A 24,767-nucleotide genomic window follows, 5' to 3' on the forward strand; every position below is an offset into this window, starting at 1 on the left:
TTTTGGTTTTTTTTTTTTTCCCCAAGAGGAGACGTCAGTACAGTAGACGGCAAATTCCATTTAATTTGGACACAAAAGTTCTGTCAAGTGCTGGGGACCGGCTTTTCCTGGGTCGCGGGCCAGAAGCCAGACGCCCGAGTGGAAAATGAGTTAATCTTCAGGCAGCCGGGAAAGGAGAAAGGCGTTTCGAGGAAGTGAGAGGTTTCACGTTACCAAGGTGCAGGTGCAAAACGAAAAGCATTTCCCCTTCTTCCTGTTGTCTGAAATCTGAACACGGCAGCGCGGCTGCAACTCGGGGCACCACAGCAGGGGAGTCGGTGGGCGTCCCCGTGAGCCCGCATTTTCATCGCCAGCCATCATTATTCCACCGAATATCCGAGGAGGAATCTAGATCTGGAAAGGAAAAAGAAAGGTTTAAGCAATTTGAAAGCTCAGCACGGCTTTTCTCCTCGGCGGGCTGAGCGCCTCTGATGAGCTTTCCAATAAAAACCAGGCTCTTTCTACCTGCCTGCCTGCTGTACCGTGCCTCAGGGACACGGCAGGGAATTCCTGGCAAGGGAAACAAACTCCCCCAATATCGGTGAGACTAAACGTGGAGGCTCAAGCAGGCAAATCGTCTCGGTGGCACTCAAGAGGGCTTCCCCAGCCAGGCACGGCTGCAGTTCAGGGAGGGAGAGCTGAGCTTCCAGTCCCGACAGCGCGCTGCGCTGCTGCAGAGCTGACAACAAGCTGAGGACAACACTGCCTTGAGTTTTATATACGGAAAATCCCTAACGGCTTTTGAAAACGGCGGCGGTCACCACCCCTCAAATGCTGACAGCCTTCCGAAAGATTAAGTTTCAGCTTAAATTTTTCAACTTCAAAAAATTGTCTCCTCTTCTTTCCATTGCAGAAAATAACTACAGACACTTCTGACTTAAAGGGAACACAAGAAAAAAGTTTCAAGGGGAAGAAGGAAGGGAATTCTCCCCGACTCCAGCCCTTCTCCCACTAAAAACTTCTTTGAAAATATCATTTGAGTCAGTGGCAAACTATTCTTCAATAGACTCAAACTTCTGCTCTGTTAGCCCTCTGCACCACCATTTCTCAGCATTATCGCTTCCATTTTCTGGCAAAACTCTGCTTCTAGAACAAGAGCAGGGTTTTTGCTAGAAATTCTGCTTTCCGATACCAACCAAGCGAGGGCTTCGTGACCATTTCTGTACGTGAAAAACCACTGTATTGCATTTACAGTATACACCCGGCAGTGCAGCCCCTTCCCCCGGCCTGCCCGGCTCCCTTTTCGGAGAGATCTTACCTTTTGATCCAGTCTCTGATAATCGCCAGATTTGGGCCGTCGACCGCTTTTTGATCTTTTTCCTTCCAGAGCAAAAGCAATGATCTTTGGAGACAGAAGCGGGGACAAGGTGAGTGGAACAGCAGCAACCAAATAAGCCTTTTCTCACTTCAAATGCAGGCGCTTCCTAACAAGCCAAAGAGCAGCTTCGCTTACCTCCTCCTGGTGACCACATTGCATTGGAAAAAGCACTCAAAACAAATGAATGCCAGTACATAAACCTAGCTAAGATTGAAAGCAGGCGACGCCTAACATGCAGAAAACAGTAAGAATTTGTTTTCTTTCTCCCACCTCAAAAGTAGCTTTACAGGAGGAAAAAAAAAGCCAAACAGAAAAAGACAGTTGTGTCACTTGAGCTGCAAGACTATTTAAGGCCAGGACTTCTGCAACCTGCTACAGAAAACACAGGCTAACTTCATAGATCTTTTCCTTTTCACCTCCTTCAGATGAAAATAACCCCCAGAGCTGAGGCCACCCAATTTCCCACAGAGAACCAACCCCATTCCTAGTTACGACACCCGCCCTGCTCCCCCCAAAGCTCTTGGGACCACGGCTCAAATTAGTATCAACCAAACCCACGCTGTGCAGCAAGCGGGAGGTATCGGTGAGGGAGAAAAGTCAGGGCGAGGGGAAAGGTCTTCAACCGAGCAAGTCCCACTCTGCAGTGGTGACTCTGCAGAGGAAAAGGAAGCTCCTAAAGGGCAGGGGAGATGTCGAGAGCGTGGGGAAGGAGCACAGCCGCTCACCTTGCGCTTGTTGTGATACGCAACGTATAAGGCAGCAACGATAATAGCCGTGGTAACCAGATAGGCGAAGAAGTGGCTGCTTTCCGACTGGTCCCTGGGGAGAGAAGGAACGCTCTTCTCTCTCTCCTTATTAAAGGAGAAGGCATCGCCACCTTCTTTAACATCATCCTCTCCCTCTTCAGGGCCTTCTTCATCGTCTAAAAAGCCATCACCTTCACCAGCAGAGGAGGCCGATTGTGGCGATGCATTTTTATCTCTTGGTGAGTCCATTTGATTATCCTGGTTCTTGGCTTGGTCACTGGTGTTGCTGTCCTGGTTCTCGGTGTTGCTGCCCTGGTTCTCAGCCTTGTTGTCCTGGTTGTTGCTGTCCTGGTTGTTGCTGTCCTGGTTATTTCTGTCCTGGTTTGTGTTGTTGCTGTCTTGGTTCTCAGCCTTGTTGTCCTGGTTCTCAGCCTTGTTGTCCTGGTTGTTGCTGTCCTGGTTTGTGTTGTTGCTGTCTTGGTTCTCAGTGTTGCTGCCCTGGTTCTCAACCTTTTTGTCCTGGTTCTCGGTGTTGCTGCTCTGGCTGTTGCTGCCCTGGTTTGCATTGTTGCTGTCTTGGTTCTCGGTGTTGCTGCCCTGGTTGTTGCTGCCCTGGTGCTCGGTGTTGCTGCCCTGGTTGTTGCTGCCCTGGTTGTTGCTGCCCTGGTTCTCACCCTTGTTTTCCTGACTGTTGCTGCCCTGGTGCTCGGTGTTGCTGCCCTGGTTGTTGCTGCCCTGGTTCTCACCCTTGTTTTCCTGACTGTTGCTGCCCTGGTTTGCATTGTTGCTGCCCTGGTTTGCATTGTTGCTGCCCTGGTTCTTGACCTTGTTGTCCTGGTTGTTGCTGCCCTGGTTTGCATTGTCACCGCCCTGGTTGCTGCCCTGGCCCTCGTTGTTGGTGGTGCTGACCTGGTCGTTGCCCCTGACGCTGTTATCACCCTTGTCCTGGCTGTTGCCATCCCGGTTATCGCCATTACTGCCCTGGTTCTCACCCTGGTTCTCGCCCTTGCTGTCCTGGTTCTTGGCGTTGCCACCCTGGTTTGTGTTGCTGCTGCCTGACTTGTTGCCCTGGCTCTGGTCGCTGCTGCTCGGGTTACTGGGGTTCTCGTTGGTCTGCTTACCGGAGTCACTGCTGTCCTTCTCACTGTCCTCCTTACCAGTGTTTCCACTGTCCTGCGCACCGCCATTGCCGTTGCCCTGGTTACTGGGGCTGCTGTCATTCCCATCACCAGTCTGACTGTTGCCTTGCCCACTGCCACCCTGGCCACCGGGCTGGTTCCCCACGCTGCTGCTGTGACCAGATGTGTCTGTGCCCTTCCGGTCCTTCTCCACCATCTCTCTCTCACTTGTGTTCGATTTGGGTAGATTCGATTCAGAGCTGCGCTTGTCTTTCTGTTTGGATGTATCCAGCTGCTGATCCCCTTGGGTTTCCTGGCCATTATGTGCTTCAGGCTGGGAGGATCCCCCAGCGCCTGCTGAAGTTTTGCTGGACTCCGGTTGCCCTGTCTTCTGCTCTTCAGCTGCCAGCAAATGCAGAGAGATTAGTCACTGCCTGCCCCTGTGCTTGGTGCCTGCAGAGTGCCCGGCCACCCGAGACAGCTCCCCCCGCGCTGCTGAAAGGGGAAGGAAACTCCCCCGCAAGGGAGGCGGCGGGGGGGAACCAAAGGGGTGACAAACCCGGCGGGACGGAGCCCCCGGGGAGCTCTCCCGGCGCCCGCCGGCCTCCCACCACCCGCAGGAGGGGCCCAACGCCAGAAGAGCCGCCGCAAACCAGGAGCCCGTGTCAGACCCTGCTCTGGCTTCGCTTGTTCTCCCTCCCCAGACCTGCCGAGTGCCCAGACCAACCGCTTCCTCTCAGCGCCCCCCCCCCACCCCGGGGCCCTCCCCGCCGTTCCCCCCAGCGCCCCCGGCCCGCAGGACCCTCTCCCTGCCTTCCCCCCGCCTCCGCCGGCCTCTCACCCTGGACCCGGGCGGCGGCGCAGAGCGCCAAGAGCAGCAGGAGCAACCGCAGCGGCATGACGACCCGAGGGGAACCTCCCGCTCCGCCGGCCCGGCCGCTTCCGCTTCCGGTGAGACGAGCGCGACTTCCGGGAAGAGACCTCGCGAGAGCAGGGAGGCGGCGGGCGTGGGCCTTGGGGCGGGGCTTGAGTGGAAGGGGGCGGGGCCTAGGGGGCGGGGTAGCTCTTGGAGCCAGCCGGGGCGGGGCTTGCGGGGAACTGGGGCGGGGCTTAGGGAGGACGGGCAGTTGCTCTGTCCAATTGAATGGGGCCTACGCAAATTGCGGGCGGGGCTTCGCGGCTGGTGGTGGGTGCCGGGCCTGGGCCTGCCTCAGCAAAACGGCTCCATCTTTGGGGGAAAAAGCCGCAGTTTGCCGTAAAACCTGACGGTTTGGGGGCCGTTTCCAGGCCTTGAGAAGCCAGCGCTAGGACTTCGTGAGCCGCGGCCCAAGACGGGGCCGCCGAGCCGTGCTGCGGGGAGCCGGGCCCTCTCTGCCCCGGGTCCGGCCTGGTCGGCCGGCGCCCTCACCCTGTGGGGGCGGAAACAGGCCGCGGCGGGGGGGGCACTGGCGAGAAATCGGGGGTATCTTCCCTTCCTTTGGTTCAGGACCGCTTCCCGAAAGCGTTCCCGAGGACAACGGCCGCGGCGGGGGAGCGTGGCCAGTCCGACACCTCTCGTAACCTTTTATTTTTCTTTTTGGCCAGGCTAGACGCGTCCCATTCAACTCCAGCCCTTCCCACCGGCAGCAGAAAATCAGCTCTTGGCTCTCCATGGGTGCCGAGGGCTGTTTACGCCTTTCCTCTGTAGATAATTTATCCGCTGAAGACTGTTATGTCTCCCTTCTCCGGACTGGATGTCCATCTTTTGCTGTAGGTTGTGTTCTTGCTGTCCTCTGGGCTTTCTCTGGGCATTCCACACCTTGAAGGATGCTGACCAAAACTGGGGACGATCTTCCAGCTTGGTCAGCAGAACAAACATAAATATTTCATCATGCCTTACTGATAATCCTACCCATCTCCAACCTCCTGCTCTGCTGCCTGGAATAGAAAACGACCTGTACTTTATGTAGAAAGATCCTTAAAGTCTGCCTGTCATCCTTCTACCACGCTCTGGGCAGCTACGGGGGTCTGGAGCCCGTAGCTGAGCTCCTCAGACAGACTTGATGTCCTCAAGTCCATGAACTGCAGCCCTGCAGCAGTGAGTCAAAGTGGCTGTGGCAATGGGTGTCCTTGAGCTGTGACTGATGTCATCTGTGGTTGTCTCAGCCGTGCGCCAACTGCTGTGCCCAAACGTCCCCACCCGCTGTCTAAGGTTTGCGTCCTGCTGATACCTTTTCCAGCATATGTCTGCTGAGCCATGGCTTTTGGGGGATCCCGGTAAAACAAAGAGCTCCAGACCTTCTTCCTGGGTCTTCCTCGTGTTCGTTACTGCTGCCCAGTGACCTTGCATAGATCTATCTCCCTCTGTTTAGGGATGTCGGCATGGAGGTACATCATTCTGCACAGAGTTTCATCTCCAGCTTTTTCCCTACCTGTCCTTCCCAAACCAGCTAGACCTTCGACATCAGTTTTCCAGGCGCATGAATTACGCCATCAAGTCTGTGTAATTTGGCCTATTAGTAACGATCCCAATCTGTCCTCCCCATCGTCTCGCTTCTTTCCTTTTAGGTCAATGGATTTGCCTTCACCTCCAGCCAGGATGAACTCCCTCGGTGCTGAACCACTCCAGACCATGTGTGCTTCCCACTATTGCTTGGTGTCACCCAAGCTGTCTCACCCATAACGCTGCATCCTGCAGCGCTGAGTGCTGAATGACAAGTAGTGAAGTCTCACGTGTCTTCAGCAGGAATCGCAGTCAGGCCGTTTAATGCTAAAACACAGAAAAATATCAGAGCATCATTCAGCATCCAAAGCAAACGAGTCTCACACAGCAATAATACTTTGGGGAATAATCCTGACTTGGCCTCAGAGCGTGATGGATTATGTGGTTGATTTTTCTTCTCTTTTTTTCCAATCCTCTATTCAATTCAATACATTCCAATAATCCTAGCAGCTCGGTTCTGCCCATGCCTGCCTTTCTAAGGAGACAGAAGAACTGTTGGCCCAATGCTTTTGTTGAGATTTAAAACAGACAAGTGAGGCTATTTCTCATGCCCAGCCAGATTGGCTTTCACTCACACCCCTGGAAGTCAAGAGTAACTGAACGGAGGCCAAGTTCCTCTGGATTTACAACAATGCATTTGGGAACATAATTCTGCCCAAAATACCGAGTACGAGGCTGACATCAGCTCAGCGCCTGGTGGCTCACACCAGGCTCGTTTTCCTTCAACAGTTTTCTTGGCTAAAACGCAATAAACAGGACCAGCGACCTCACCTAACCCCCGTGCGGCTGCACCCTCCCCACGCAGCCCCCGGAATGGGAAGCTGCCATCAACGTGGACAACAAGGAAGTTGCTTCTGGCTTCACCACAATTACATGGATGTAGACCGGTAGGAAGAAAAGGAGGAGGGCTAAGGATTAGTATCTCTGTCCATTGCAAAGCAGAAGGAGGAAATTCTCGTTCGGTCCCACCCAGCTGCTTCCCAAAGTGATGGCAGCTGCTTGTCCTTTATCATGTGAAAAACAACTCCTTTACATTCGAACTTAAAGGAGGTTTTGGCTGGTTTCCTAGACTGGTACTGTCTCTCCTCTTAAATCCTTGTGGGGTATCAATATTTGGGGATGGCTCTTTCTGAGAATAGCCACGAGGGCCAAGAACAGGCTGGACGCACAAATCTGGCCTTTAATTTAGCACCAACCAGGGCATTTCAGCGTGGTCTCCCAAGGTCTGGTGACAACCTCGTGCTTGGAGATAATAAAGTCCTCACCTTGTCAGAAGTGTCTGCATCCCCCATCCCGTCCCTTTCCCCCGAGGGCTAATCTGGTCAGGATAAAGGATCAAAAGGAGAAACAATTAGCAAATGGAGAAATTTAATGATGCTAATTAAAATGTATTAAGTGTAGCCACTGCCTCTGCACCAGCTGCTTTGGCAGGAGCCTGGAGTCCGTGGAGCGCCCGCCTTACCCCGGTGCAGAGCCGGGAAACAGGACATCTGGTGTGCCCTCCCCCCGGCCCCTCACAAAAAAGCAGGTTCGAGGAAACCTTCGTTTCATTTGCTGCTGCTTGCCGGGTTCGTGGCGGAGCCTCTAATTAGCTCCATCTCTGCAGGAGACCCGTGGGACCTCATTAGGCATTTCAATTAGTGAATAGCCAGAGCTGCGGAGGGAGAGGGGGCTGGGGGCTGTTTGATCAAGATGGCTGCAATTAAGCAAGCGGACGGAGGTGACAGAAGTAACCCCGCTTCCAAAAAAACGTGGGGAAAGCACCAAGCTGGCTCCCAGATGCTACCCGCGCACCAGAGCAAGCTCTCCCAGAAGTTTGCTCTCGACAAGCTCCTAACGAGACATTTGCCAGCTCCCGGCAATAAAAAGCCCCACAATAGCTGCAGCAAGTTTAGGGCTGGGCTCGTGACAAATACGGCACCCTTTAATTGAGGTTTTAAACCTTTTCTTACTGTACGTCGCGTTTCTGCACCGGGATGGGCTCACAGGCACATCCTCCCCTCTCCCCTGCACCGTTCCTGGTGCTGCCCACCTGCCGCGACGCAGCCCAGCTCCCTGCCACCCCCCAGCACGGCTCGGCGCTCATCGCTCACCTGGAGTATTCCCAGGCAGGAGACAGCAGGCACCTCTTGAGCTTCGTTTCACTCCGGGAATGGGTAGCAATGATGACGAACATGCGTCTCCCAAGGACGCCGTGGCCTGTTTACAATTCCAGCTTCGTCATTCACCCAGCTGCTCCCAGCTCTCCCGCCTGGCCGTATCTCCTGCTGCTTCTTGGCACTTTCTACATGGACCTCCACCACTGGAGATGACGGCAAACCCCAGCCAAGCAGGTCCACCTCACCCCACCTCCACACAGCCATGGTTTAGCCCCCAGTGGTGTTCATACCATCTTGAGCTGTGCACGCAAACGGCACATCTGCTGCGGCCGGGAGAGCAAAGGGGACCCCGTAATTGGCATGATGTCCCCCGTCCCAGCTGTTTCGTGCCTCCCAACTAAGGGAGAATCCAGCTGTCCCACCTTTCCTCGCTCTTCACACCACTCTATCCCTTCCTTCTGCTGCCAACTTGCCGTGGGACACCATTCCATTCCCTTCCTCACCTTTTCCTCTTCATTGGATGAGGTTGGGATGCACCCTATGAAAAAAAAGTTACGTACAAAGCAGGTCCAGGGAGTGTGCAGTGGCAGACGCCTCTTTTTCTTAGGGAACCAAAGGCAAAATCAGGAATCTTCGGCTGCAAAACCGATTCTTTGTTGGAAGTTTGAAAAGTGAACTCTTGTAACTGGGAAAGACTGTAGAGAGCTCCCCAGGACCAGCACGCACAGCGCTGCTCTGCACCCGGCGCCACCTGGCTCGATTTCAGCTCCCAGATCTGAGGATAAGTTAAGCATCGTGAGAAGTTTAGTCTAAAACTTGGCCAAAAAAAGAGGAGAGGGGCTACCAAACCTCCCTGCCACAACAGCCCAAACTGAAACGCGCTGGATATTCATGTTTTTCTGCAACAAAGACAAACCCCGGCATTTTCCTCTTATTGAAGCACCTCACAGAGGACAAAGACAAACCTGCTAAGGAATCTGTTTTCTATCGATAACCCGTCTGAATGCAACGTTTTCATCTGGCCATATTGCTGCACGCACAAAGGATAGATAGATAGCACAATCAGCCTGGTTCAACTAAGATAGCTTCAGCCTGGTCTTTTGAGACTGGAGCAACATGTAACTGGTATTGCCCTCTTCTCCAGGAGGGGTGAAGCCAAGAGGGCTTTGGTGGCCAGTTGCTTCTCCTCTAGCAGGGGATAATCCAAGCCTATCTCAGTTTAGGAGCACTGCAAAAGCATTGGAACAGATGTTCCTTTTCTGTATGGGAAAATGCCGAGTAAAACAAAGAAATATTCTCCTGCTGAAGTCCAACATCTGTTTGAAGCTGTCTGGCTCCGGTTCAAACTTTAATTCTTGTGACAGGTCTCTTCATGCCTTTAATTTCCCATGAAATCTAATTCAAGAAGTTGTTTGTCTGCAGCCTGCTCCTGGTGTTGGGGAGAGCGAGGCTGCATGCGATCCAGACGTTCCTTGCAAAAAACCAGTTTCTTGGAACAGCCTTTCTAAAAGAAGCTGCATTTTGCCTCTTTTCAAACGACGGCCACGCACGTTTTTGGTGACACTCTAATCCTCTCGGTCCTGGATCTCGCACAACCGCGCGACACGCTTGCAGGATGCCATTAATTAAAGCATCGTGGCTGGGCCTCTTGGGTGCCGTTGTGGAGGAATCATGCCCTATCCCAGCATTTACAAATTTGTTCTTTGAAAGCAAAAACTTTAAACAATTTGGTGTGTGGAACAGAAACGCCTACCGAATTCAGGGCCGTCTTGGGTGTGACAGTGAATAAAGATGCTCCAGGCACTTTCTCCTGCTCAGAGGCTTTGGTTGTGGCCACCAAGAAGCTGGTTTGCAGGAGCTGGGTCTGCTGCAGGCTCCTCTCACTGCTCGAGGCTCTCAACTAGCCGGGACCCCTTAGAGCAATGATTTTGGGAGGTACCGCCCAGCTGGGATGCTCTGAGCTGTGAGTTTAAGCTGTCACTTCTGGTCTAGAAGATGATCCTCAGCTGGATGGGAGAAGCTGCGCTCCTGCTGGAGGTACCGTCACTGTTTGCAGAAGTCACCTGGAGTTTTCACAAGGTTGCGGGAGCCAGTGTTTGCCCCTGATGTGTCCCTGGTGCTCGGGCAGAGGCTCGAGACCGTGCTCTAGTCTGCACCCACACCTGGGACATCGCTTGGTTGAAATTTTTTTGGTAGTTCTGCCCAGCTGCAATACGGAATTAGGAATCCTCACATTCAGGTGTCATCTGCCGGGATTTGCAGATGCCAGTGTCATCCCACGGCACGCACTCGTCTTGCGCAACATCTGCTAAACACGGACGCCGTCTTCCTTAAGGACAAGACACCACGATGGTCCCTTTGCCTCTCTACCTGCGGATGGACATCTGCTGCTGCCCCAGCTTGATAAAAATACATTCTCAGTGGCTTCTTAGACCAGCTCGGCACTGGAAAGGAAAAGAGAAATGTCATGACAGGAGATGAAGGCATCCTTTATCCCCCCAAGTGAGCAAAAGCACCTACCAAACTGAGAGCCAGGGGGCCAGCAGCTGCGGGAAGGGCTCAGACCATCACTGATAGTGATGGTTGGACGTTGCCCATGGCCACAAGCTGGGGGACCACGGACACCGTGGTCCCCACAACGCAGCACTGGTGCAGGCAGAGAAGAGCCAGACTGGGTCCTAGGAAACAGAAATTGGCCAAGAAATTCAGAAAGGGGAGCGAAACACGACTATAAACACCACGAAGCATCTTTGGGCAGGTGCAGCTCGGAATTCAATCTGCAACAGAAAACAGAATTATGACTTTCAATGGTAAAACTTTGAGAGAGTTGGGTTTTTTTCCTGTTAAAAATATAGTGAGATGGCAGAGTCTTGATTAGCTCAAGTGCTGAACTGATCGAGACTTTAAGATCAGTTGAAAATCCACTGGGTGACCGTCGGTTGCTTTTGTGCAGGTCCTTTTTCATCCTAATCTGTCTTCTCATTCCTGGTTTGGAAGAAGGCGGCACAGGGCATCCTGCAGTTCCTGGCCACGAGATACACACCAGTAACTCGCCCCCCTGGGCTTCTCAGGCACCCCCTGAACTGGTTTTACCTAATCCCCTGCATCCTGCTGCCCAGATCTCTCCAGCAAACCGTACGCTGCCTGCTTGCTCCATCGCAGGTTTGTGATGGACACCTCAAAATCACCCTGTGCCCATCGATGGAGGTGTCTGGGTGATGCTCTCAGGCTGGGGCCGTGCCTGGCCCCCTGCCCCGCTCTGGGGCTGGACTGGAGCCCCATCTCGAGACGCTTCCCGGGGCTTGAGCGCTGGCAGGGAGAAGGTGGCGATGGGCAGGGAGCGAGCGCTTCCCTCACTGACCACGCTCACGCAGCAAGTTGCAGCTGTAGTTTTATTTCTTTTTGTGAAAAATAACAGGGATTCAAGGGCAAAAAAACCCCCACCCAGGGCTCAGCCCCAGATCCTGCCCACCCCAGCACGACCGCAGGAAGGACCAGGTCCAACGGCGCAGCATCCTCAGGGCAGGATCCGGCTCCTCACTGGGACAGAGCGAAGGCGATGACTGTGGTGGGGAGCAGAGCCGTGGGATGGGAGGACTGAGGATCATCCAGAGGCACCGGGTCAGTAGCCGGCGTTTCTGCTCTTGCCTCTGGGATGGAGCGCCGGCCCCAGCTCAACCCCTGCTGCGTTCAGTGCCGGCATGCCCGTGCATGGCAGCACTGGGCCGTCGGCATCACCATGCCCTGCGGCAGCGACGGGCACTCGGCTCATGCCCATGGTCAGCTCGTGGGAGATTTCCATTGTTGGCAGCTTGTGGAGGGTTTCTTTTCTTTTTTTTTTCTTTTTTTCCTTTTTTTTAATAAAAATGGTCTTTAGGTCAACTGCTGGCAGCAGCTCTGAGCAGAAAGCCCCCTCCTCCAGAGTCTGCTTACAAAAGAGTTCAGAAAGGGTCAAATATTGACCAATAATGGTTTTGGCTGCATTTGAATCTTGATTGTGGCTTCTGCAATGTACAGCAGGGAGGGGATGGATGGGACGGGACGGGACGAGGGGGGACGAGTTTTTTCCCTTAGTCAGCAGGTTTGGTGACCAGGGAAAGGGGCTGCGTCTGCAGCACGGCCAGGGCAGCCTGCGGGGACGGGATGGCGGCCGCGAAGGACGGAGGCGAGGACAGGAGAGCCGTGGAGGGCACCGAGGTGAAGGGGATGGGTCTGGAGAGGAGCGAGGGCGGGCTGCCGAGGCTTGAGGAGGAGGAAGAGGAGGAGGAGGAGGAGGAAGAAGAGGCGGCTTTGCCCGAGAGGAAGGCGGCCGAGTGGACGGTGAGCTGAGCCCTCGCCTCCGGCTTGGTGGTGAGCGAGAGGGGCTGAGCCTGTTCCGAGTGGGTGGCAGCCGGGGCGGCCGGGGACGCCAGGGCGGCCGACGGCGTGGCGGGCGAATCCAGCATGCTGCCGTGGGAGGACGCGGGGCTGTCGCACGGTTTCTCGGCCGGCAGGTACTGCACGCATGGCTTCTTGCTCTTGGACGCCAGGGAGCCTGCAAAGGATGGAGGAGAACGGCATGAGCAACCGAAGCCTGAGGAGGGAGGAGGCTGGCAGGGGGATACTCACTCTCCGTGTCGTGGCTTTGCTGCTGAGCCAGCTTCTCTCGCTTTCTCTTCTTTTTCTTGCCCTGGAAAATATTATGAAGTCATTCTGTGGCTTTCTGCCACCGGAGAGCCCTTGGGGGCTGCTCGACGGTGCCCAGAGCAGCCCGCGGGGATGCAGGAGCCACTGACGGCAGCAGAGCATCCCTAGGGACTCAGCACCATCGCCCACCGTCCCCCCCACCCCAAACGCCGAGCTCGGGAGCAGCCTCCCGCCAGCCAGATGCCTGGAGAGGAGACACCCAGGAACCCGGCATGGGGACAGGAGGGGACACCCCCTCCCGGCTGGTCCCTGCGGCTGCGGGGCTCAGGGGACACACACGTACGTAGTTGTCCCGTGCCGACCACGTTGGGTAGAGCTGGGAGTGCAGCTGCCGCTCTTTCCGCGCCAGCTCGTAGTACTTGGCCTGCTCCTCCCGCGACAGCGAGTGCCACTGCAGGGGGAGAAGAGACCACGCTGCAAACCCCGAAGCCACGCTGCAAACCCCGAAGCCACGCCGCTGGCCCCGAAGCCATTCCGCAAATCCCAAAGCCACTCTGCAAACCCCGAAGCCACGCTGCAAACCCCAAACCCTACACTGCTGGCCCCAAGGACACAGTGCCGTGGGGCTGCAGGGCTCCCAGCCTGCCCCATCCCATTGCCACCGAGGTCCCCACCAGCTCCCTGGGACCTCCTGGGCTGGTGATGCCCCAGGACAAGGGACCGAGCCATGGGGAGAGGTGGAGTCAAGGGGGCTGAAAGCCATTTTAAGGTCACAAATGGGGCAGCGCGTGGACACGAAGTTAGTGCCAAGGGAGACGCCCGTACCCGTCTGCCCAGGATCTGGTTGATGGCAGCGCTCTCCTTCAGCGTGCACTCAGCCACCACCTTGGCCCTCATCTCCTTCATGTACAACATGAAGGCATTGAGCGGCTTCTTGATGTGGGGTTTCTTCTCCTCTTCCTTCTTCACAGTGACCGGGGATTTCCTACAAGGAGCGGGACAGTGGGTGAGGGCCAGCTCTGCCCCATGCTGGGCACCAAGGGAATGAGCTCCTGTCCCCGGCGCCGTTCCGTCCCCCACTCACGAGTTGCCTCCAGGGCTGACGCTGGGCTGGGTGGGTTCCTGCTTCACGATGGGCGAGACAATGGTCGGGTGTGGGATGCCTGAGGGGTGCAGCCCGTGGGTGGGCGGTGGGACCATGTGCGGGGAGAAACGGCTGGACATCAAGCTGCAGTGGAAGGAGCGGGAGGGGAGGGTTCATCAGGTCCCCACAGGCACCAACAGCCCCTGGCTTCCACCCCAAACCCTCCTGAGAACCTCCTGGGTTAAGAGACCACCAGCCCCAACCCAGCTGGGGTCTTGGTTTTACACTGGAACTTGCCCCAGCTTGCAGGAGGACCCAAGTTAAGTGGTGCCCTGAGCCCACGGGACGTCACTTTTGCCCCATAGCATCACCCGTGGGGACTGGGGACCATCCGTGCCCTCCTGGGGCTGGTCCGTGCCCGTGCAGAGCTGCGTGGCCCCAGTACCACCCATTGCCAATGCTGCTGCGGGGCTGAGTCCTGCATTGTCCTCAGGGAAGATACCAAAAACCCACTGCCAGCTCCGGAACGCCCGAGGAGAGTGCCTCGTCCCTGCCAAGACCCACCTGGACATGGAGGCATTCATGGCGAGGGCGGGGTAGGGGTGCCGAAAGCCGCCGGGAGGGATGGAGTACACGGGCTGTCCTTGCCTGCAAATGCACGAACTTGAGTGGAAAAAATATCCCCCCTTCAATTCACTGGGGCCCTCGGAGCGCTCCCGGGCTGATGTCCATCCCGACGATTCCCAAAATGTCCAGTGGTGGGGAGCCCCTCCCTTCCCAACCTCTATGGGAGCCCTCGGCATCCCACCGAGCCCGCAGGGAAAAAGCAGATCAAGGGGGAAGAGGAGGAGGGTCTCGGGGATGTGGGGCTCAGGGACCTGCCCAGGGACAGGGACCTGGAGGGGACAGTGAGCCCCCAGCCCATCCTTACTGCGGCACGAGCCAGCCCAGCGGGTGCGGGATCTGCCCCACGGCTCCTGGCGACAGCGGGTAATAGGGGGGCAGCTCCGATGGGTGCGGCGGCCGCGGGATCCCTGCGGAGGGAGGCGGGGGTGAAGGGGAAACGCTGTTAGAACGTGGGCACAGCAGTCTCTGAGCACCCTGCTGGCCTCCGAGCACCCCGTCAGCCTCCCAGCATCCCGTCTCCCTCCGAGCATCCCGTCTCCTTCCAAGCATCCCACCTCCCTCCGAGCATCCCATCTCCCTCTGAGCATCCATCTCCCTCTGAGCATCCATCCCGTCTCCTTCCAAGCATCCCACCTCCCTCCGAGCATCCCACCTCCCTCCGAGCATCCCATCTCCCTCTGAGCATCCCACCTCCCTCCAAGCATCCCACCTCCCTCCGAGCATCCCACCTCCCTCCGAGCATCCCACCTCCCTCTGAGCACCCCGTCTCCCTCTGAGCATCCCGTCTCTCTCCGAGCATCCCACCTCCCTCTGAGCATCCCATCTCCCTCCGAGCATCCCATCTCCCTCTGAGCATCCCGTCTCCTTCCAAGCACCCCATCTTGCTCTGAGCACCCCGTCTCCCTCTGAGCATCCCACCTCCCTCTGAGCATCCCGTCTCTCTCTGAGCATCCCGTCTCCTTCCAAGCACCCCGTCTCCCTCTGAGCATCCCACCTCCCTCCGAGCACCCCGTCTCCCTCCCAGCACCCATCTGGAGCAGGGAGAAGATGCTGAGAGGACCATAACGGAGACCCGGAGGCATCCCCATGCGCTCCAAGCAAACCTGCGACCAGGCGAGGACCCATCCCCGGCCACCGGCCCCGGGCCCTTCCCACCACCCAGGGACCAGGCTGTGACAGCCACCTGGGAAGCAGAGGGACCATCCATCGGAGAGCGCCTCATTCCCAGCGTGGCCCTGATACTGTCACGGTCCCTTTGCTCCCCGGAACGTGCCTGACGCCATGTCCCCTCCCTGCGCTCACCCGTCTTTGGGTCGATCTCCGGCGAGAGGTGGCCGGGCGGCGAGCCCGGCGAGAAGTGGTCGTTGCTGTAGGTGATGAGCGGGGTCAGCGGGTGCATGTGATGGGCGTGCTGCACCACCGGGACCTTGTTCGACTGCGGGGCAGTGAGGGAGAGCACGTGGGAAGGCGAAACAACGACCATGTGTGTCCCGTCCCCCCCCAAATCCCTGCCATGGGCATCATATCTGTATTACGGGGGGCTGGAGCGGGGTTTTCCCCCAGGAAACCCCTCACCCCCCTCTCCCCGCCCCGGGATTCGGCTGCTCTCACCAAGTGTGCGGGCGAGGGCGAGCGGCTGTCCTTCAGCGTGGCGCCGGCGGGCACGTCCAGCAGCGGCCACTTCATCTGCAGGTACTGCGGGAGAGCCGGGCTGACGCCCTCCACCAGCCCCGAAACACCCCCCCGGCCCCAGAACGCCCCCCGCGCTCGGCCGGGGGCACCCCGACCCAGGGAGGACACCGTGAGCTGGTGACAATTGTGTTTTGGGGGCGCACAGGAGAGTTTTCAGTCCTATACGCCCCTACGGCCCCCATAAATGGTGCAAAGCCCCAAATGATGCAAAAGCCCCACATCCTAAATCCCAAATCTCTATCCCGAACGGTGCAAAACCCCAAATAACCGCTCCAAATGCCGTAAAGCCCCAAATCTCCCCCCCAAATGGTACCAAACCCCAACTCTGCACCCCAAATGCTGCAACGCCCCAAATCCCGCCCCCCAAACCTCCTCTCCGAACCAGTGCGAAGCCCCAAATCCCAAATCCTTGCCCCAAATGGTGCAAACCCCAACCCCTGCTCAGTGCTGTCTCGCCGGGGAGCCCCCGCCTCCCCCCAGTTCCCCCCTTGGCCTGCACCAGTGCCGCCTTTCCCTACCCCAAAACCAGACTTTTTGGGACACGGCGATGGCTGGGGCAGCACAAGCCGCAATCACCCGTGGGGCTCAGCCCGGGGGTAGTCCCGTGCCGGGGGGTGCCCTCCCTGTCCCTGGCGCACCAACCCTGAATTGCCGGAGTACGAGAAACCAGCCCCACGTTGCAATGAGAGGTGGGGGGAGGCAAATGTGGGGCTTTTCTGGGGGGGCTTTTCCCCCTCCCCGCGTTAAACCTTGCCGCGACACATGGGTTTGTCTCCCTGGCGCTGGACGCGAGCGGCCCCCGAAAGAAAGGTGCTTTGTGTGGTGTTTTTCGGCGGAGGGGGCCGGCGGCATTTCCCGGCAGACGGCGGGAGGAGGAGGCGCGTCCCGCGAGATGCCGGGGCTGGGGAATGTGGCCTGGACGGGCCGCAGCTGCGCGCAGGAATTTCCCCCCCCCCCAGTACAAACCTTCCTGATCCGAAGCAGCTGGAAGGAAAACCCAGCGTGGAGCTGCGGGGAGCGTTAACCCTTCTGCGGCTGGACAGATGCAGCCCTGCCGGCAGCGCCTCCCGCAGCCCGCCAGAGTGCCCCGTGTCCCCCCCAGCATGTCCCCAGTCCCCACATCCCCCGCTGCATCTCCAGTATCTCCACACATCTCCAGTATCCCCTTCCAGCATCTCCAGTATCCCCACACACCTCCAGTATCCCCTTCCAGCATCTCCAGTATCCCCACACATCTCCAGTATCCCCTTCCAGCATCTCCAGTGTCCCCTTCCAGCATCTCCAGTATCCCCACACATCTCCAGTATCCCCTTCCAGCATCTCCAGTGTCCCCTTCCAGCATCTCCAGTATCCCCTTCCAGCATCTCCAGTATCCCCACACACCTCCAGTATCCCCTTCCAGCATCTCCAGTATCCCCACACATCTCCAGTATCCCCTTCCAGCATCTCCAGTATCCCCACACACCTCCAGTATCCCCTTCCAGCATCTCCAGTGTCCCCCTCCTGCTCCAGTATCCCCCACTCCATCTCCAGCATCACCCCCCACCCCGTCGCCCCGCTCCTGCCGGGCACCCAGTGCCTCTGGGCAAGCCCTGACCCCACCGACGCATCCCGGCAAAGCCCGGTGAGGACACAGCGCTGCTCACGGGGATGACCCCGCTGCCAAACCAGGCCCCCCACCTGCCCCCACCCGTGCCAATGGCGCTGCTGCCGAGGCGCCGCAGAAACCCCACCAGCCGCGGCAGGGTCCCGAGGAAGCCTGAGATGAGGATTTCCCATCACCCAGCCGTTCCCGCAGCCGCCAGCACCGGGATCCCCCCCCAGATCCTGCTTCACCCCCGTGAAGGCGCCCCGTGTCCCATCCCCATGCCGCGCATCCCGGGCCCGATGTCTCTGCGCGGGGAGAATTTTGGCACCGCCGGGATAATACGGAGAAGACGGACCCGTCAGTGCAGGGGAGCTGTAACGGGACCCGGCCCTCGGCCGCTCCTCCGGAGGCCGGCTGCGGAGGAGGCAGGAGCCAGGGTGCTCTGCGCGCTCGGGGCACGCTTGGTATGCGAGCGGCCCCGTGACCCGCCGGCTCGCGCCGCGACCTGCCGCACGCCCAGCGCTCCCCAGTGCGGCGGGAGCCGCTTCCTGACGCGCCGCCTTTGATGCATCCTCCAAATCTGGGTGATCAAAGCCGCCGGGCTGCGGCGGGGAAGCCCCGGGGTCTGGCTGCCGTACAACTCCGGGCTGGCTCCGAGCAGCCGAGCGCTGCCGGCACCGCCACCAAAGCTGCGGCGTCGCGTGGGGTTTGGCCAGAGACACTCCTGGGCCGCCGGCGGCGGCCGGGGCCAAGCAGGAGGTGCCCCGACACCCCCACGGCCAGGCCAGGACGCCGTACGGGATGCCCCGACATCCCCGCAGCCGTGCCGGGGCGATGCCCCGACGTCCCCATGGCCGCCCCGCGGCAACGCACAAGAGATCCCGACATCTCCGCCAGGGCAGACAAGGCAACGCATGAGATGTCCCAACATCCCCACGACCGTCACGAGATGCCCCGGGGCATCCCCGCGGCTGCTGGGGTGACACGCGTGCCATCCCCACGCCCCCGTGACCGCACCAGGGTCGATACGTGAGACGGCCTCAGCATCCCCGTCGCCCCGCTCGGATGGCGACACTCCCCCCTCCCCCATCCCCAGCGACACCCGGGGTCCCCCGTCATCCCCGGGGCCAGGCAGGAGATGCCCCCCGAGTCCCCATCGGGCGCCTCGGGCTCCGCCTCGCCGTCCCCTGCCGCTGCCCCCCGGCACAAAGGGGGCTTTCTCGGCTATTCTGTAAGCGGAGAAGCCGCTGGGGGACGGTGGCTGGGGAAGGGCCGGGCGTATAAAAGGCTGCTTCTCATTTTGAAGCCGTTTCAGGAGGCCGGGGAGGGGAGAGGAAGGGGGGGGGACCCTTTCAAAATATACAAAGGGGGGGGTGGGGGGGAGCTGGCGAACGGTTCAGTGGTAATGTGGAAAAATGAAGCCCCCCCCCCTTCTTCCCTCTCCTTCCCCTCGGCCCCAGCCCGGACACAGCTCCCACTGTACCACCACGTGCGGGAACCGGGCGCGAGCGGCAGATTGGAGCTATTAAAAAAGGAGAAAAAAAAAAAAAAAAAAAAAAAGAAGAAAATAGTTGAAAATCGGTCACATTCCAGAGAGATTAGAGCAAGTTCTGGTTCCTCGTTAGCAGCCACCCCCCAATTAAAAGCAGCGGGTTAACCCCTTCCCTGACGGAGCGGCAGGACCACAATGGAGTCTCCTGTCTGTCCGTCCGTCCCTTCCCCGGGCTGGGGGGAGCCCCCATGGCCCCCGCGGACGCAGGGAGGGTCGGTGGCGGTGGCCAGGGGCCAGGCCGGCGTTTTGCCTCCATGCTCTGGGGGGAGGCGCAGACACCGTGGGATCCCCTAATGCCCAATTAGGAGCTTTAATGAGCGGATTTCCTCTCCTCTTCCGTGCACACGGGGCTCCATCCCGGCTGAGGCGTTTTCCCTGGGAAGGGGGAAAAGTCCCGGCTGGCGGCACCATGTGTCCCAGTACCGCGTGGCCTGGTATTGCGTGTCATGCTGCGCCGTGTCCCGCTGCGCCGTGTCCCAGCATCGCGTGTCCTGGCATTGTACGTCCCAGCATCACACGTCCCAGCACCGCGTGTCCCAGCATCGCGTGTCCCAGTGTTTCGTGTCGCAGCATCCTGTGTCCTGGCGTTGTATGTCTCGGAATCGCATGTCCCAGCATCACGTCTCCTGGCATTGCGTGTCCTGGTGTTGTATGTCCTGGCATCATGTGTCTGGACATCATGTGTCCTGGTGCCGTATGTCCCGGTGTGGCCCGTCCCAGAATCACACGTGCCAGGATCATGTGTCCTGGTGGTGTATGTCCCGGCGCCACGCGTCCGAGCGCCACGTGTCCTGGTGTTGCATATCCCAGTGTCACATATCCCAGCGCCGTGTGTCCCACCATCGCACGTCGTGGTGTCGCATGGCCCAGGATTGCCCATCCCGGCGGTGCGTGGCCCAGGATTCATAGCCCAGCCTTGCGTGTCCCAGCACTGTTTGTCCTGGTGTTGCGTGTCCCAGGATTGCCTGTCCCAGGATTGCCTGTCCCAGCATCTCATGTCCCACCGCTGCGTATCCCAGCCTTGTGTGTCCTTGTGCTGCGCGTCCCGGCATCTCAAGTCCTGCTGTTCCACGCCCTGGCGTCCCGTGTCCCACGATTGCACATCCCGGCGTTCCTCCTCCAGGCGCTGCCGGTCCTCCCAACGTTGCACATCCCGACACTGCACGTCCCAACATCCCCGGTCCCCAAGTCGAGTGCCCCCCGTGAGACAAGGGGTCACAGCAGGCTCCTCTCCGCCGGGCTCAGAGGCCGTGGGCCTCTCATTTTGGGAGAAAAAAGGTCCTTTTGGGACCTGAGCTGACACTTTTCCAGGTAAAACCCAACCCGCGAGTGCCGGGGACGGAAAGCCTCCGCGCTGGCTTTTCCCTCTGCCTGCACGTGCTCCAGCCCGGAGATGACCCTGGAGAAGATCCAGGCGACGCCGGTACCCGGCCACTCCGTCCCCATCCCAAAACCCCATGGACGAGCTGGGAAGTGTCCAGGGCAAGTCCCGCTGCCACATCCCCAACATCCATCCATTCCCCCCAACCCCGGAGCAGCCTGGGGCCGGGGGCAGGGCGGGGGGAGAGCAGTGACCCCAAAATCATCCGTTCCCGCATCGTCCCCTTTTCCAGCCCCAATTCCCGGGGTTTTGCAAAGCCTCCGGGCTCAGCAAGCCCGAACGCGGCCCCGCCGAGCCCCCCCAGCCCCCCTCGCTCCCTGTTTACACAGCTGCGGGATAACTGACAGCTCGCCCTTCCCCCTCCTGCCTCCGCTCCGGCCCTTTTTCCCCCCAAATCCATCCCAAAACCGTGCCGGGGGAGAAGGGAAAGGCTGAGCCTCGGGGTGGCAAATGGGGTTTTGCAGGATGTTTAATGGAGCCCCCAAAAATCTTCATCCGGGTGTTGGACGCTCCAGTCCCACGGTATCCCGAGATCCCAGCGCTGAGCAGCACCACCGGCTCGTTTGGGATAAAACCAGCCAAATTTGGCTCCTAACAGCTCAGGGGGTCAGAGAGAGATGTGATCTTTGAGGGAAACAGGTCTTCTACACCGTCTGGTCCCACAAAACTCTGCGTCTGGGAGCAAAAAAGCTGGAGAAGCCCCAAATCTTCCCCGGCAGGAGGTCCCGGGGATGCTGTGAAAGGGGGGTTTGATGCCAAGTGAGACGCCGGGAGGGGGTTAGGGGGTGCAGAGCCCTGAAAAAGTGGTGGTGGGGGGGGAAATAGCGGAGGGCGAAGGGGAAAAAGGGAGGGGAAGGGGTCAGAAAAAGGGGGCGAAAGAGGGGGAAGGGGTGGAAGGCAAGAAGGGAAAAAAGGGCAGGGAAAAAAAGGGAGGGAAAAAAGGGGGGAAAATGGAGAAGAAAGGGGGAGAAAAAAGGGGAAGGGGAAAAGGTGGGGAGGGGGGCAAAGAGAGGGAGGAAAAATGGGGAAAGGAGGGGAAAAGAGGGGAAAAAGAGACGGGAAGGGTGGGTGAAAGAAGAGGGAAAGGGGGAAAAGAGGTGAGGAAAGAGACGGGGAAAGACAGGGGAAAGATGGGGAAAAGACAGGGGAAAGATGGGGAAAAAGGGGAGAAACGGGAGGAAAAAAGGGGAAAAAAGGGGGGAGAAAGGGGAGGATAAGGGGGGGAAAAAAGGGTGGGGAAAGGCTGGGGGGGAAACTCCTTCCTGGAGGCAACCACAGGACGGAGAAAGCGAGTGCCACTCAGGGAAAAGGCAAGCGGCCGGGACCAGCCGGGGGGGGTTTGGTCCCCACGGGGCTGGAAATGGCCGGGAAGGGGCCGGGGAGGAATGGAAAGAGGGGACCCGGTTTCTTGCCCTCCTGCACCGGGTATCGGGTGTCCTTCGAGCTCAAATAAATCACCGTAATGCCCAAGAAAAGGTGGAAAACCCAAAAAGCATCCCGTCCCCGCCCAGCCCATCGCCTGTCCCGCATCCCTGGGCGGGAGCCACTGCGTTCCGCTTCCCCGCGGATAATTAGGGAGGGAGAAATCCCAATTACAGCTGGGATTTACAGCCCAAGAAACAAGCCGTAAATCCTCGCGCCCCCCCCCCGCCGCCTTCTCTCCCTGCCTCGCTCCCCTCCGAGCCGCTTCCCAGCCAAATAATCTCCTCCAGATGTTGGCCGCCAACGCCGGGACGGTGGTTTCCAGCAGGGACGAGACCTTTAGGGGGGGTCTCCCGCGTCCCCACACCCCGCCAAGGTGAACCGCCAAAGTACCCGGTGGGTTCTTTCTTTTCCCACCAGGGTTTGGGGTTTTTAAAGGGCTGCGAAGGGGATATACGGGGGTGTGACGCTGTGTCTTGGGCTGTCCCACAGCTCGCGGTGTCCCCTCCTGGGATTTCTAGGGTGACACAGGCCAGGCAAAGGCCATCCCGGGTGGGGACACTGATCCGGGAGGGGGAATGGATGCAGGGCTGGGAGTTTGCAACCGCCTTGATAAAGGATGCTTGACCGTTCCACAATGCAACCCAAACCCATCAGCTGGCGGCACATGGACACCGGCACGGTCCAGGTGGGGAATGCCAACAGCGTCGGGATGGGAAACCACAAAAAAAAAAAAAAGGCTGGGAGCCGAAAAACAAGCCCAAAACCCCCCATTTGGGGATGAGCTTGGAGAGGCGGTGCTTGAAGCCGACCTTATCCCAAGCCACAGAGCCCCGTGTCGCCGCGCTGGGGATGCCGGGTGGCATCTGCTGACCAGCTTGGCCCCGGCCGCGGCTCCGGGGAGGAAGGCAGGACGGAAGGGTGCGGGATGAAGCTCCTGGGGGCTGGAGCGTCGCCGGGACACCAGCCAAGCCGGCTCCCGGCAGCCCGCAGGGCACAGACTCATCCCAAAGCGACCTCAGCGCGAGGATGCCCCAAGCACCCCTCACCCGCGGGTGCCCCCGGCATCCTCGCGTGGGTGCCCTGAGCATCCCTCCCGTGCGCACCCAGCCCCATGAGCGGCGCAAGCCGGGACCCCCCACCCGCCAGCAGTTCCCTCCCCGCTCCCCAAACCTGGCGGCAACAAGTTTTCCCCGCTGCCCCGAGGCTTTTGTCTGCAGCTTTCAGCTCCCGTCCATCACGCTCAATGCCTCCATTCATCCCCGCTCAGGCGACGGCTTGCAGCCGCAGCCATGGGGGTGGGGGGGGGGGATCCCAGCGGGTGCAAAGGGCTCATCCCCGCCCCAGCAAAAAAATCCCGCTGGCTCCAAAGCCCCCCCAGAGCATCCCCTGGTTTCGGGGGGACGCGAGACGCGATGGCCGGCCAGGGAAGGTGTTTTAGCGGGGCTCCGAGCTCCCCAGTGGACTTTTGCGCGTGTGAAACGTTTAAGATCCCGTCCAAGGGACGGGGATGAGGGAAGAAGCTGCTGGAAGCCACGCTGCCGTGGAAATTCCGGGTGAAGAGGGTCCCGCCGCCATGCCGTGCCCCCGCCGGCCACAAACCCCCTGGTTTTGGGGGCTGACACCTCCGAGGGCACATCTCTGCATCCCGCCGGGCGACGCCGCGCCCGACACGGAGGAGCACCAAAGGGGTTCCGTACCCCTGGGAGCACCCATGGGACACCGGGGTGGGGGGGGCCTGTGCCCCCCAGCAGCACCCATGGGACACTGGGGGTCCTGTTTGCTCCCGGCAGCACCCATGGGACACCGGCAGGTCCTGTACCCCCCCCCCAGAGCACCCATGGGACACCGGCAGGTCCTGTACCCCCCCCCCCCAGAGCACCCATGGGACACTGGGCGTCCTGTTTGCTCCTGCCAGCACCCATGGGACACCGGGGGGTCCTGTACCCCCCCCCCCAGAGCACCCATGGGACACCAGTTGGTCCTGTACCCCCCCCCGAGCACCCATGGGACACCGGTGGGTCCTGAACCCCCCCAGAGCACCCATGGGACACCGGTGGGTCCTGTACCCCCCCCAGAGCACCCATGGGACACCAGCGGGTCCTGTACCCCCCCCCAGAGCACCCATGGGACACCGGTGGGTCCTGTACCCCCCCCCCAGAGCACCCATGGGACACCGGGCATCCTGTTTGCTCCTGCCAGTGCCCATGGGACACCGGTGGGTCCTGTACCCCCCCCCAGAGCACCCATGGGACACCGGTGGGTCCTGTACCCCCCCACAGAGCACCCAAGGGACACCGGTGGGTCCTGTACCCCCCCTAGAGCACCCATGGGACACCAGTGGGTCCTGTACCCCCCCCCAGGAGCACCCATGGGACACCGGTGTGTCCTGTACCACCCCCCCGGCAGCACCCATGGAACACCGGGTGTCCTGTTTGCTCCTGGCAGCACCCATGGGACACCAGGGGGTCCTGTACCCCCCCTGGAGCACCCATGGGACACCGGTGGGTCCTGTACCCCCCGCCAGGAGCACCCATGGGACACCGGGTGGTCCTGTACCCCCCCCTGGAGCACCCATAGGACACTGGGTGGTCCTGTACCCCCCCCCCCCGGCAGCACCCATGGAACACCGGCAGGTCCTGTACCCCCCCCAGGAGCACCCATGGGACACCAGCTCCTCCGGGTGTCACAGCCTGCCACCCTCCCCTGCCCTCTGCCACGGCTCCGGGCGGGACCCCCAGGGGTCAGGGATCCCCAGGGCGACATCGCTGCAAAAAAAAAAACCACCCCCCCAAAAAAAAGCAACACGCTGTGAAACCGCACATCGCCCTCACCCCTTCCTCCTCCTCCTCCTCCTCGGGGTGCCTCCACCCCATCCCTCACCCCCCAAAAACACCCTCAAAGGCCGGCACGAGGCTGGAGAGGGGGGGCCGGGGCGCGCGCCCACCCTCCCCTGCCCTCAGCCCTCCTCTTCCTCCGGCGGGATGCGCCGG

At 59.4% G+C, this 24,767-nt stretch overlaps 2 protein-coding genes across 2 annotated transcripts in view; both read right to left on the bottom strand.

The window, feature by feature from the left end:
* Positions 1-17,906, bottom strand: TGOLN2 (trans-golgi network protein 2). The gene is made up of 5 exons (XM_063358481.1): positions 17,903-17,906; positions 4,063-4,150; positions 2,083-3,623; positions 1,298-1,381; positions 1-393 (listed from the first exon to the last, which is right to left on the bottom strand). Exons 2-5 carry the CDS (start codon positions 4,118-4,120, stop codon positions 388-390), a joined length of 1,689 nt encoding a protein of 562 aa, XP_063214551.1. The 5' UTR covers positions 4,121-4,150; positions 17,903-17,906; the 3' UTR covers positions 1-387.
* The window catches only part of TCF7L1 (transcription factor 7 like 1), an 18,769-nt gene continuing 5,725 nt past the window's right edge, over positions 11,724-24,767 (bottom strand). Inside the window, 9 exon segments of the mRNA XM_063358480.1 lie at positions 11,724-12,336; positions 12,411-12,471; positions 12,772-12,879; positions 13,254-13,413; positions 13,513-13,656; positions 14,077-14,160; positions 14,444-14,546; positions 15,442-15,574; positions 15,751-15,834. Of these exon segments, the coding sequence (XP_063214550.1) occupies positions 11,873-12,336; positions 12,411-12,471; positions 12,772-12,879; positions 13,254-13,413; positions 13,513-13,656; positions 14,077-14,160; positions 14,444-14,546; positions 15,442-15,574; positions 15,751-15,834 (1,341 nt within the window). The 3' untranslated portion in view covers positions 11,724-11,872.

The sequence above is a fragment of the Chroicocephalus ridibundus genome, chromosome 23, assembly GCF_963924245.1.
Source record: "Chroicocephalus ridibundus chromosome 23, bChrRid1.1, whole genome shotgun sequence".
Taxonomy (NCBI): domain Eukaryota; kingdom Metazoa; phylum Chordata; class Aves; order Charadriiformes; family Laridae; genus Chroicocephalus; species Chroicocephalus ridibundus.